Source organism: Gallus gallus, chromosome 12 (genome assembly GCF_016699485.2).
Source record: "Gallus gallus isolate bGalGal1 chromosome 12, bGalGal1.mat.broiler.GRCg7b, whole genome shotgun sequence".
NCBI classification, from domain to species: Eukaryota; Metazoa; Chordata; class Aves; order Galliformes; family Phasianidae; genus Gallus; species Gallus gallus.
The window spans coordinates 8,205,121-8,219,496 of NC_052543.1; the positions used below are offsets into that span (position 1 = coordinate 8,205,121).

The 14,376-nt window shown below is 36.0% G+C and overlaps 1 protein-coding gene across 14 annotated transcripts in view; it reads right to left on the reverse strand.

The window, feature by feature from the left end:
- Positions 1 to 14,376, reverse strand: part of ERC2 (ELKS/RAB6-interacting/CAST family member 2) — a 426,293-nt gene that overhangs the window by 95,936 nt on the left and 315,981 nt on the right. For 2 of the 14 annotated variants that reach the window (XM_040646769.2, XM_040646768.2), the window contains exon 20: positions 14,152 to 14,217. The exons of the other annotated variants lie outside the window; for them this stretch is intronic. In XM_040646769.2, the coding sequence (XP_040502703.1) occupies positions 14,191 to 14,217 (27 nt within the window). In that variant the 3' untranslated portion in view covers positions 14,152 to 14,190. The remainder of the gene's footprint in view (positions 1 to 14,151; positions 14,218 to 14,376) is intronic. 14 annotated transcript variants of the gene reach the window in all.

A 14,376-nucleotide genomic window follows, 5' to 3' on the forward strand; every position in this document is an offset into this window, starting at 1 on the left:
GTGACACTGAACACCAGCAGGTGTAATAACAATTGCAGGCTTTTTGTAAAGGAAACGCAAACAAGAATTTACCCCGAGGACATTGCGGATAGAGCCTATCTTCTTAGGTACCAAGTGATTGGCAGGAGGTTCTTAAATCAAAGTATTCGATGCTGCTTTGTTCACCTATACCCTGACAGGACTTTGAGCAGCGTGTCATGAAAGCTGAAGTCTTTAGCTAATATCATAAAACAACACATAAATAACCAGTGAGAAAAAAAGCAAAACAAACAAACAAACAAAAAAAAACCCCAACAAACAGTTTTTCTAACGTTAAGGCTCAAAATTCAGAGAATTAATCGCTCTGCTTCTCAGTACCTGTTTTCTCCCTGCCACAAATCCTTCATTCATCTGTCATCATTTTAAAACCGAGCTGTTGGAAGGACTCTACCCATTAGTTGTGGAAAAAATGTAGAAACATATAAGCAAATAACATTTTAAAACACTGCCATTTCATCTCATTATACTACATTAATTTATCAAACACTTTCCCTGAAGGATTAGAGGTTTTATATTCCAAATACTGCTTTTTCATATTAGGAATGTAACTGGTTGATAGACAATATTTTTCTTAAAATGAAGCTTGCTACAAATCACATTGTAATAGCAGTAACAAAGCACACAATTTATAGCCACCACAGTGTGGTACTGTAAAAGACAACAAGAAGGACAACATCCTCTACAGCTTTGAAAAATATTGAGGTTATATTTTCTGAGTGCCACATGCCCATTTGATTTCTGAAATCTTCACTGTCATCTCTTTGGATTATGATTTTTTTTTTATTTCATGTTGCTCTAGAATCTGGCAATGTATTTTTATGTGTTTCAAAATTCAAATATGATATTAAAAAGAATGTACAATTCTTGAGCTGTAATAATTATTTTTATGAAGATCCTAGCAAAAACTGCATGTGTCAAATGTATGTATGCATTTAGTCTCACATGATAAATACTTTTCCTAATAATCAGTTTACGTACTGATCTCCATTTTGTGAAAATGACTGTTCTGAATAGCAGCATCTTGCTGATCTTGACTGATGAGACACGGATAGCTTATCTTTCATAGAGAAATGTTCATGATAAAATAACATTTCTTAACCATCAGAAGCCTTAAAAGAGGTTACTCATTAAAAACATTCTCACCTGTATGATCATAGTAATAGATAAATACTAACACAGGTGTTTTTGTCATTGTATTCTGATTTAAACTGGAAAGCAAACAATGATTACAAAGCATGGCTGCCAGTCTCTGAATTTTTGAAGTTGTTTGAAATGTAGTCCTCAAAGAAGACATGGGAAAGTTTAATGATGTTAGTACACTACCACACACTCATTTCTTTCGGACAGTGGTGGCTTGATGTGCTTCCTCTTCAACAAGCATATGATTTGGCATTTAATACATAAAATAAGAGATGAAGCTACGAGAAAACAAAAGATTTCTTAAAGCAGTATTGTACTTCTAGAAACAAAATGATAAGTCCACTGCCATTACTTTTGAACTAAAAACACTCTCTGCCTTACACAGACTGGTCAATTAGCTGCTTTTGAATGGATTCTATGTAAAAAAGCTATGCACGACCACGCCCTACGCTACAGTTTCACCATACTCAGGATTTGTAGTGCAGATGGCTATTAATAAATACATCTGTGTACTGAAAGCTTACACAACTGAAAAATAAACATTGACTTACTTGTGGAACCAGCTTGTTTTCTGAAAATAAAATTCCAGTTTTGTCAAATGCTCAGCAATTGAGAATTTCATATTCTTTGACAATTTGGAAGCGAATTGTGTCAGATCATGTAACTTCACAAATCTGAGCGCACAAAGGCAGCAATTAAAATAATTCTAAACTAGATTTATTAACTGAAATTTGCTTTGTGAGCGCTGAGCTTACTTCTGTCCAATGTGCTCATTTAGGGGAGAAAGTGCTTATGTGTTGATCACCTGCTGGGCAGTGGTGGGGAATCTATCCTTTGATCAAAGGGAGACATACTGGTTTTACTTTACATCCTGTCTCTCTAGCTCTCAACCGGCCCATAGCTGGAGGGATTCATTTCAGGATTTTTCTTTATTCCCAGTATTCTGTTACTTGCTGCATACCACCACCCAAGGCATCGGGGCTAAAACCAAACACTCTTTGTGGTACATCCATACAACAGACATCAAAATGGAAACAATATTTAAGTTAAACCTGTAAGATCAAGTTTGCTGAAATCCTGCAACACATGCAGCTTTTGAACACTTCAAGATCAAATCAAAGCTTGACAGACAGAGTTAAGGAGAGAATCAGTACATTTAAACCTGTCAATCCTCAAAAGAAAATAAAGTATATTGGTACAAGTAAAGCTAACTATTCATTTTGTCTTGGTGCTAACAGCAGTTGACTATGGGTAGAGAACTTGTGCTTTTTTTTTTTTTTTTTTTTTTGTAGACTGTATTTTTTTCTGTAACTGAGGCAGGGTTCTCACTCAGCTTATCTAAACATACATTCTTTGAAGCTACATTGATACATCTTTCTCTTTCAAAAGAGAAAGAAATGAGATTTTTGTTTTCTGACTCTTAAACTGAAGGACTATTTTTAGATAAGCCTTTCCCAAGCTTTCCCCAAGCAGTAAGACTGTATCTGAGGAAGATTCACATTCAGTTTTAGTAGTTTCAATATTAAGACCTCTCTCTTCTACAGAACCAGAATAGAAATTGCTCTGAGACAGTGCAATGTTTGTAGCAGTATTCACACATCCTAGCTTAAAAATTTGTGACCTTATGAAAAAATGAGAAGAAATGTAACTGAAAAAAACAATCAGCCTTATCAGAACAAGCTCTCCACTCTCTTGCAATCAGTTGCAGGTGTTTTTTTTGTTTTGTTTTGTTTTTTTTGTTTTGGTTGACACTTTCAATTCTAAATGTATTACTATCAACAGATTTTTTTTGATCATTTATCATTTTTTTCTTCAAATGAACGGCAAACCACCTTCTAAATATTTTTCCATCTACTAACTGCTCACCAGAAACACATTATTTCTCTGCCACCAACTTTAGAAATAAAGTCAATTTATAATTGAAGAAAAAGATCTAGAAGACGAATCACAACAATCACATAAGAGATAGAAGTTAAAACTACATTGATAAAGAGATGTAGGAGAAAACAGCAAATTGACTTCAAGCAGTTTTATATCTTTTAAAACAACTGACCAGTAGGTAAATAATTCCCAAAGGAGTGCTGCCAAGTCTATATAAATTTCTCAACAGTTTGGCCAGCCTCTGAGAGAGTAAGAGTAAGTGAAATAGTATGGGTTTTCATTAAATCTAACTACAGATGTCAATCATAAAGTATTTAAATCGGCATAGAGTTGGGCAGAAAAGAAAAATTAGAAGGTCAGGAAAAAAAACTTTTAGAGCATGATGTTGGAGCCAAGTCCAACACTGGTTCAGGATTCATTATAAAAACGTTTTATGAAAGAATTTTTTAATATACATTTTTTACTTTTTTTTTTTTTTTCTTTTTCCCCTCACAATTACTGCAACTAGGAGAGAATACCCAATTACATGAAGAAAAATAATAATAGTTAAAAAAAAAAAGGGAGGGTGATCTCAGCATAGTTTCCACCTGAAAGGCTTGCATACAATTAGAACATTGGGATCTGTTATTACTTATACAGGTATAAATTCCTATAGTGGTACAAAACCAATTTAAGTAAGACCTACAGCCTCTAACTGCCATAATCAAAATCATCCTAGCTAACGTAATACACAAATCATTAAAACTTGCCTCAGTATTTACATTTGACCCAATCCATATTCTTAGAACTAAAATGAACTTTGATAAAAAGCTCACATGTACGAGCCAGGTCAGCAGACACAAAACGCTACACAAAGAATGTGAATGCACTGTGCTTCTTTGATTACTCTAAATAAAAGAGTAAATAAAGATTTACTCTTCAGACACATTAGGGTCATCAGTTGTCATTCATAGACACTTATAGATAGAACTTGAGGTCTGCCATACAGAGCAAAGCTTTCGGTTGAGTTTGGGATTTATCACCTAATGCGTTTCAAGGTCCTAGAACCATGTGTGGCAAAATTTATCAGATTATTAGTAGAGTTGTCCCAGCTTTCCCTTATTGCAAAATTTATCCAAACATCTTTAAGGAAAAAAAGTTTTTCCAACATTTAATAGAGATTTACAATCCCAAATTATAGTTCTTATATAAAATGCAAAATATACATTACTGATCTCTTTGCTTGCATCTGGTAAAAATACATCTGCAAAACTAACAAGGAGGTTCTGATTTGTTAAGCAAGAGAATTGCATTGGCAAAACTTAAAACATTTTAATAACTTGATTACCTAAGTTTTTGCAAGAACTTTTACAGACAAAATGATTTCAGTAAGGGTCTTTTTATTTTACCTTATGGACACCGTTTTCTTCCAGATAAAGTTTTTAAACTTTATTCTGTTACTATTGCTAGCTGCTCTTCACTAACCATCAATTGCACGTTAACAAGCAGCTTCCAACAGAAAGAACCGTGTCAGAGTACCATTTAATCCACAACAGGCAATGACAAAGAGGTTTACATCCATCTGTCGCTATTTAAACTAACCTGGCTCGGTTTGCTTGATAGGGGACTGATGAGCATGATTTCTTCTGTTGATGGATTTGGGAGGGTAACAATCTCTAGCAGAAAAAAAAAATCTAATAAATACACAGGGGTGGGGTTGTAATAATGTCATCAACTGGTACAGCTGATTGTGGAGTGCTCTACCCAAACTCTGCCCATGGCCTGAAGCTGTATACAGAGATTCTCAGCTGCATCTGAATGTCCTGATGAAAGAGATTCCAGCTGCTTTTCCCTCTCACTTCCTAGGCTGCTACTACTACTACTCTTTCAAAACTTCCATTAAAGCTGCTCAAGTGAATAGCTTGCTCATTTTACTCAAAAGGATCAGATTTTAATAATAATAATAAATGCGACACGAACTGTTTAGCTAGCTGGCTCAGTTTGATAGAATTCAAAGACAGGCTGAAGAAGAGCACATGATCTGGCCAGCCAGACTAACTGAAAGACTCCAGATGAGAAGCAATGAAAATGTCACTTCTCTGGAATACAGACATGTAAACATCTTCACCAGTGAACAGTCTATAAAGCAAACAAAAATGAAGCAAATTGAAGCAGTGAGGTTCTGCCATTTGAGATATGCAGGGATATTTCATCACATGTTATTCTTTGCCTAGTGCTCCCTTGAAATTGTCATTTAGTGCAAGAGATTTTTGGAAGAAATGAGAACACTGATGCCAAAATGGATTCATAATGACAGCACAACGTTATAACAGAATGAGAATTAAACTGTACTTTTACCTATTTCTAATCCTTTACATAAATATTTGCTACTGGAGCTCAAATATACAAATAGCTTAGTGTTGCCTAAGCAACGTTCTCTAAGTAATGAACTAGCTGAAATTACATAAATACTTTCCCTAGATTTCCATTTTACACACAGCTATAGAAAAAATAATAAATTATCATGCTTCAGTCACTGATAAGTAGCCCAAATTCAAGCCTCTGGACGATCCTACATAGCCCAATGCTTTTTTTTTTTTTTTTTTTTTTTTTTTTTCAAAAAGAGAGAATGTCTATGGAGGTAGCACACAGCTCCTGAAACAGCCAAATGTTTCATTGCACCTGCCTGCTCTGTCTGAGCTCTTGCCACTGTGCCCAGTGGAAGCTGTAGGGATGTTTCATTTATTGCATGTGTGAGATCTAAAAATCAGCATTAGAAACCATCATCTGGATAACATGAAGATGAGACAGCGAAGTGCCTCAAAAGTGGCTCTGGGCCCTATGACTGGTTGGACTGGATGACTGTGATAACAGCCATCACCTATCAAAGCGTTTCCATGAGGAAATCAAGAGACATGCAATGACAAATGGTATTTCATTGATGTTAAGTAGGTCAGGGCACACAGCATTAAAATAAATAAATAAATAAACACCTAGAGATCTTTTAACTGTTAGGCATTATTTTGTATTTTAGCATTAAATTCTAAAATTTTACTTTTAAAAGTTTAGATTACATGACTTTTCATAAGGTCCTTTGAGTCTGCTTTTCCAGCAGAAACATCTTTCCAGAAGGAATGCTGTGCAGACAGTCCCATGTTCACCTACTCTAATATTTACAAATAACTGCTCAAAACTCAATAACTTGAAGACTAATAGTAATTTTACATGTTCACATGAATATTTATAGAAGTACAATCCAACAAAATGCAATTCATAATTTCCTTGTGAAGCAAAGTTTCACTACTTTTTTCAAGATGTTGGCTTATCTTCAGATTTCAAACTATATCTAGATTATTTGATTCTCTCTTTCATCATGAAGTCAGTGATTACCAACTCTTGCTTAAAGAACTATAACTCCTGAAACAAAGTTCAGCTGGTATTTTACATACTACCTTTTCTCACATTCTACAATGTTAAAAATTGTCCCAATATGTTATTTATTTTTATTGTGGAAGAGTAAAAAAGAGCAAGGCTGATGATTGCAGGTCCTGTGATTGTTGTCTTTAGGCTGACTACATGAAAAGCTTTGAAGTTGCGTTCACCAGCTCCATTTTCAGTCTGTTTGCACACCTTCTGCACCTGCACTGAAGAAGCTGAGGCCAAAGTTCAGACAGAATGGCCTCACTCACACAGCTAACATACAAGTGACAGACAAAAAACTTCTGAATGTATAAAATAAAGTTCTCTAGCTAGGCATGAGGGTGATTTGGTGTCTCATAAATACCAAGGATAAGATAAGATAAATGCCTGTCAGAGTAAAGTAAAAGACATCTAGTTTGTTTAAGTCTCTTTGAAAATGCATATATATATATATATATATATTTCCACAGATGTTTTCCAACTAAGACCATGAACAAACCCAAGGAAAGAAACTACTCTGACAATCTGAGTGACAATTTACCAGTACTGAAGTAAATAACAAGAACCACTGACTTCAGTGGGTCCGGGGCTTCAACTTCTGACCTTAACTCTGTAATGCATTTGGTCAAATATTTATTTATGTAACAAAATTAAGAAACTGGGTTTGATATTTTGCTTTTTTTTTTTTTTTCAAAAGAAAATGCTGATTTTCTCCACTGATCATCCACTTAATATGAAACACGGAAATTTCATATTTGTCTATCACTTCACTTATTTCCAGCATGTAAACTAAAATAAATAGCCAAATAGGTACAGCTAAATAAATTGGTATTTACTTTTAATGAAAGTCCTACCTTAAACTGTGGACAATTAGTACCTGAAAATAGTAGTAGCAGTAATGGCATCCTTTAAAAAAAAAAAAATTAAAAAAAATCCCTCAGGATCTTACATTATGAATAATATATATATATATGTGTGTGTGTGTGTGTATATAATAATACATATATATATGACACTAGTCACAAATCTGCCCACATTTTGCAATGCTAGCATTCCTTGGAGGTTCCTCCTTTTATTCAGTAAAAACCAAGCTACAGTAAAACAAGAATCATGTCTAAAAATCACAAATGCAAAATGCCCTTGGGCTCCAGTCAATGCAACAACATCCTAATTATGTTAATTAAGCATAGAGCTAGTATTTTCTATGAGAGAATTAAAATGAACACTGCAAACAGTCATGCTCCTTATTTTTCCATTGCTTTGCATGCTACTGAGACTCATTTCAAAGTCAATGTGTTTTTTTCCAAAATAAGCTACACAGAATATCCAAACACTAAAAAACACAGATTTACAAAAATCTTGACTTAAAATAATGGAAATCTAAAGCAGAACAATGGCTGATTGTTAATGTCTTTAAACATGTCCTTATATAGCAGTGTGACCAAATGCTGTTATGCTTTATATTGCTATTAGCAAGGACATTGTGAGAGAAAGCTGTTTGCCACATCTCCACAAAGACAAAGCTAGGCACCACATTTGTTTTAAAACAGATTTCTCCTCATTCTCCCTGTAAACACATACAGAACACATTCAATAATTAGAAGCGAACAGTAAACATTTGCCTGAGCAATAAGTGAGAAGCTTTACTCTTCCAGCCATTCTGTACCATTTCTGCTTGGAAGGCTTTTTACTTTTTACTGAATGACACTGATGTCTTCCTAAGAGCGACTCCACCAGGGCTACTAAGGCAAAGGTTTAAAATTACAGATTTACATTCAGCCCCTGGGTCCAAATTCAGCAATCCAGCTTTATGATTCTAGTTTCAAAAACATTACCCTCCATTTGTCAGCAGGCACAAGCTTCAGACCCCCTGTTTCAGGTGTGAAGTTAACTCAGTTTTAAGGATATAACAATCAAAAAACTTGTCCAAACACTCCTAAAACATCGACCTTACTTCACATCTGACAAGAATAAAGCCTCCGTTACTGTACAAACAAGATACTGTAATAACAAGTTCTGTGTTGATTTGTGTTACAGACACACAAGGACAAAAGCCCTAATTGTTTTTCTCAGGTCTGCCGTACTTCAGTGGTGGGAAGAGGAACAGAAAAAATAAGCACTTTCCTTCTACCTGCACACCTCAGCTGTGCCATGAATCTTACTTTCTGACACTCACATGGATTCAGTTACCCGTGACAGACTGCTGTATCGACTTAATACTTAAAAGTTATCATCACCTTCTGATTTTCTTTGCTTTCTTCTGCAGGGGTAAGCAGAGGGGAAGGGATCCTGTTTCTAACAAGTCCCAACCAGCGCAGCTACACGTGCTACCAGATTTCTGGTCGTTGAGATCTCCCTAACCATAGTCTGTTCCTTGGTGAGCAATGGGCTCTCTCTTGCTTGGTATTTCAGGCACTTTTTGATTCAAGTTCTTAGATCAGAAAATGCTCTTTGGTTGCATTGAGATGCACAAATTCAAAATTGCCCAACTTCCAAACCAGACATAGCGAAAACTCAAAGTAAATATAGAAGATAGCATCAATTTAATTTTTTCCCAAATTGAAAAAAAATAATTCTCAAACTAAAATTCTGTTCCAAGTCAGGTATTGATCAGTACATGAACATCAGAGTGACAGACGAAACATAAAATTTGAAAAGCCATCTCTTACAGCACTTATCTCTCCTATAAGCTGCAGGTCCCAAGCAGTGGAATGGAGGAGGTGTATGTCTCAGAGCTGATTGCCTCTGATGTCTAAAAAGGTGCAAGATGTACCCAGAGCTTTTCCCATGACCGGGCTGCACACAACAGCCCCCTCACGTGGATTCTGTGACCTCTATATGTTTAAACTGCAGCTTTTCTCATGTTTGAACAACACAATGTCTCATCTGGTTAGCAGCTCCTTTTTCTGAAAGTTTCTAGGACCTTAATTACACTTTAGACCTTTAACCATTTAAGAAACTTAGTTGAAATGAAATAAAATTCCAGATGCTAAAAATATGAGTGGATAGCAGTCTACTCAGGCTTAAGAGTATGGGGAATACTGCCCTGAATTCCTTCTCCACACCTATCAGGCTGGCCTGAATTCACAACAGTTTATGGTAATATTGCACATAGACAAAGAACTGAGCCAGGCTCTGGCAATAGCGGATGCACACAGCACTTCTAATCAAGTGGCTTATCACTTAGAAACAGGCTTATCTAAGCTTATCCTTGGCCAATTACATGGAGTTAATGGAATTAATGTTTCATGCACCTATGTATTTCCTGTTCTCTGAAACAAAATGAAGAACAATTATAGTCTCAAGAAGAACTAGACTGACACTTCAGAGCACCACATAAGCTAGCTATCAGCCTACAGCCTGTCTAGTAAATGGAAAATGCCAGATTGTAGCTAAGTTATTTTCTGGCAATTTTCAACACGAAAGGTGAATGACAGATAAAAAGTAACAGTTACTTCTACCACATCTTACCTGAAAACATTCCCAGAAAATTTTGATACTGCTATTTCTATAGCAAAACATAGAAATAAAGTAACCTGAAGGGGAAATTGGTATTTTACAGCTTAACTTTTCACATTTTAAAAATAATATATGTCTTCCATTTGTGACTGAAGAGGCCAATTTTCATTAAAAAATAAATTAATCTATAATAACCACACTCAAAATCTGAAAATATCAACAGCAGAATCTCACGCCAGCTTTAAAAATATGGTTTGAGTGTATAATTATAAGGTAATAATCAGTGTTCAAAAGTATGAATGGCAAATGTTTACAGTGCTCTGACTGGGAAATTGAAAAAGCCAAATGCAATCTACTGAATTAAAAACAACAACAAAACACCTGACGTGAATTTACAGGGAAAGAAGAGTCGATCTCTAAACTGAGCCAACACGATGTTATTTCCCCTACTGAGCTAAGATGCTCAGAGAAGAAAATGCAGTGTGTTGGCCAAAGGAAGATTGTCTGCAGCAGGAGTAAGAGTGGCCATCAAGAGCTAGGGCAGAGGAGAATGCTCTTGAAAGGAGGACTTGCTGAGCCTTAAAAGGATAGGATTCATTTCCTGAAAATCCCTTAAAATTTCCTGACTGTTCAGTCACAATCATTCTCTGTGCTTCATTTCTCCATCTTAAATTAAAACAAACAAACAAACAAACAAACAAACAAAAACCTTTACTTTAAAATGGTGTTTTGAAAATGAATTTCTTAAATCTTAAAGTGTTAACAGAGATTATTGTGAGAATAGATAGAAAACAATATCTAAAGGCTGCAGAAGCTCTCTGCACACTTTTTGACAATCAGAGCAAAACTTGGCAAAGAAAGTCCCTAAGAAATGAAGATTTTTCTTCTACCCTTCCTTGAGAGAATAACAGATCACATCCATTGATACTTCTCTCAAGCGTGAAGAAAAAAAAAAAAAGAAAACCTGATCAAATAGAATAGCTCAGTTGGAAAGAACGATCAAAGATCATCCGGCCCAACTGCCTGATCAAGCCAGGCCTAACCAAAAGGTAAAGCATGTTAAAACATTTCTTCTCATATACAAAAAGTAGAAAGGGAAGACACAGTCAAGCTGTAGAGCAACTGTTACATGCAAATCTCTCCCCATTGCTAATATACCATACTAAAATAAGCCTTGGGAGTATATCTTCACATTATGAAATGTGTAGAATTAATTATCTGGCACCACTCAGAGGCAGAGTGATGGGAGGGCGCTGGCTTTGTTGCAGGGGTGTTTTGGCCAGAGCGCAGATCTGAGTACTCATGTAGCAAAATGAGGCGGTGTCTGATACAGCCATCTATACAGTACATTTGAACATAGACATAGGATTTATATGAGGTGAGGATGCCATCTAGAATCACTATCAAAATACATCATGATCTTGTCTCTACTTCTTTTAATTATCTCTCTTAAAAAATGAATCACCTCACAAAACTTTATATATGTTCCTGATCTAATGTTCCTTTTTTTTTTCTTATGGACAACAAACTATTAATGGATGATGAGAATTTTGTTATCAGATATACTGATATAAGTACAGAGCGAGTCAGTTCATTATAATGGTGATTTTTGAGATTTTTAACAAAGTAACTGCTCGTTATTACTACAAGAATTCCAGGATTGCATTATCTTTTAAAATTTTTACAATGCAATGCCATGATTGTAACTAACTGAAGTGTTAGTTCACATCTCGAATCCAATATGCTGCAGTTTCTAATATGAAAAATACTCCGATATTTCACTTAGTAGAAATAGAATCTCTTAAAGAGAGACTAACTTAATTTCAAAATCATAATGTTTATGTTACTCTAATGTAACAAAAATTTAATTTTGTCTCCTGATAGTTTTCAAGATGATTGTACATTTTTACACAAGCTTTTTAAACTAGGACAAATGTGGTTTTGAGAATCCAAAAAATAATTTTTTATTTTTGGTTCATAAATAAATATTTTGACACACTGTGTGTTGGAATGGAACTGCTGAATCTGTAATGGATGCCTCGATGCAGTGAACACAACCAGAGCGACCTGAGCACCCCTGATCTGGTGCCGAACAATTGTTTGGGGGTGATCACCTTGCCTTGGTGTGATGAGCACCCAGGCTGCTCTTGTGTACGCTGTCAAAAATTCAAGACAGCTCGCAGAGGGAAGGCATTATTCCTAGAGCTTTAAAACTGCACAGAAATGGATTAATTTAGCCTTCAGCCATAGGCATCCAATAAAATTGTTTCTGTCTTACTTAAATGTCAATAGAAATTATTAAAATACTCTCAGACTGTATCTCAGACACTACTCCTTTCAGTCTATAACTGCAGCATCACACAATGTATCCTAAAAGGAATAAAGCCCAGCAAGTCGTAACAACAGATTTTGTCCCCTGGGGAAGGAGGGCTGTGTTTAAAGAATGATAGAACGGCCTGGGTTGAAAAGAACCTCAAAGATCATCTAGTTTCAACCCCTGTACTGTGGCAGGGTTGCCAACCACTGGACCAGACTGTCCCGAGTCACATCCAGCCTAGCCTTGAATGCCTCCAGGGATGGGGCATCCGCAACCTCCTTGGGCAACCTTTTCCAGTGCGTCACCACCCTCTGAACTGTGTTGTGAATTCTCATCCTGTGGCAGCCACTTCCACACTAGGGATGTTGCTCTGGCCCAGGAATAGGTCTGCCCACCAGCACAGGATAGAGGAGAAGCTCTGCCTCCCATCAGCTGCAGACTGCACAGCCTCAGCAAGTCTCCGTTTGAAAAGAAATAGTAGACAATGTACTGTCAAGGGTGAGGGATATAGCAATACCAGATAAATTCTGCTGGTATTGGAACAGAAGTGTCAGAGAGAAACATCCGTTTTTAAATTGGAAATATGTATGGGTCAGGAAAATAAACAAAAATTTACTCTCCACACCCACACAAAAGAATGATGCTGGCAAACAGCTGAAAATTACATTACTTTTAAAAAGCACCATAAGCTGTCATTAAAATATCACACAGCTGCATTAACAGAATTTGCTAATTGCTTAAAACACAACACTAAGAAAACTCACAAACCTGTGAAAAAGAACAATTCCAGACTCATTTTATGGCTGCTTAATTTCAAGAAAGAAGAAAGTAACTAAAAGAAGTTTGAATATGAATCATATTCTTTTGATACCACATGCAACCATGTGTGTTGTGTGAGCACCTGATGGAGCTATGGGTGTCCCAGCTCACTGCAGGGGTTGGACTGGATGGCCCTTAGGGTGCCCTTCCAACTCAAACAATTTCGTGACTTTATGATTCAATGTGTATGACAGTTTTAATAACACATTAGTCACTTGCACGTTAATCTTCACTAATGCAAGTAGATTTTGCTCCTCTGAACAGCCCCACTGTACCAAGAATTGTTCCAGTAAGAGGAAGTGCCAAGAGACAGTTTTGTAGGAGGGAAGCACCACGCCTGGTACTCTTGTGCTGTTCTTGGCATTGTTAATGGCCCACAGCAATTGTGAACTGCAGCAGATTACTGACAGCCCCAGAGGTGAGCACCAGGAGACCGGGCATGCACTGATCAGTAACTGAGACAAAGTGACCAGGAAGCATTTACTCACACTTGGAAGAGACAAACAAAACAAGCTGCACCTTTATATTTAAATATAACTGTCAAGTTAATGTATGCATGTTCATAATTCATAAAAAGGTCATACTTTCCTTACTAAGCATTTGTTGCTTATGTTAAAATTTCAATTAAAGATTTTAACTTGATATTTTTTCCATACATACTACAAGCTATATTCCATTAAAATCGTACCCTTAATCTGTGGCAAATTTTCTTAAGTAGCAAACTTTCATATTAATTCTGAAAAGATATTGCAGTTTTCTTAATGGGATTTTCAAGATGATATAGCAGATTAATACCAGTTTAAAGAAATTCTCATTTATCAAGCACAGGGAATTATTTAGGCAGCTGCAGAGACAAATATACTTTCCTTAAAGTTTCAGACCTGCCTACATCTTTAACCAAAACAGGGTATGAAAAGGTTAAACAATTAGACCATTACACATCATAATTTCTCATCATTCATTGCAAAGGAGAAAGCACTTTTACACAGTTCACAAACACACTTGTTGAGTAACATACACCTCCATGCAGTTTAAAATAAAACAATACAAAGTAGACTGCAACTTGAAAGAGATAGAGATAGAAAAGAGTTTCTCACCCCTCAAAATAAAACTGGAACTTTGGTTTATAGGAACGGCTATGCCCATATACCCTCCTCATCATCCTGTGTGCCAGACATTAGGAGATGCACAGAGATGTTAGCATTGGAATGAAAGAAGAAAAGGTTAGTTACTTTGGTGCACGTATAAGACACTTTTCTTGCCTGTTAAAAACATATTTTTTTAATGTAAGCCATTGAAAGCAAATGAACGAGTCTGTGTTA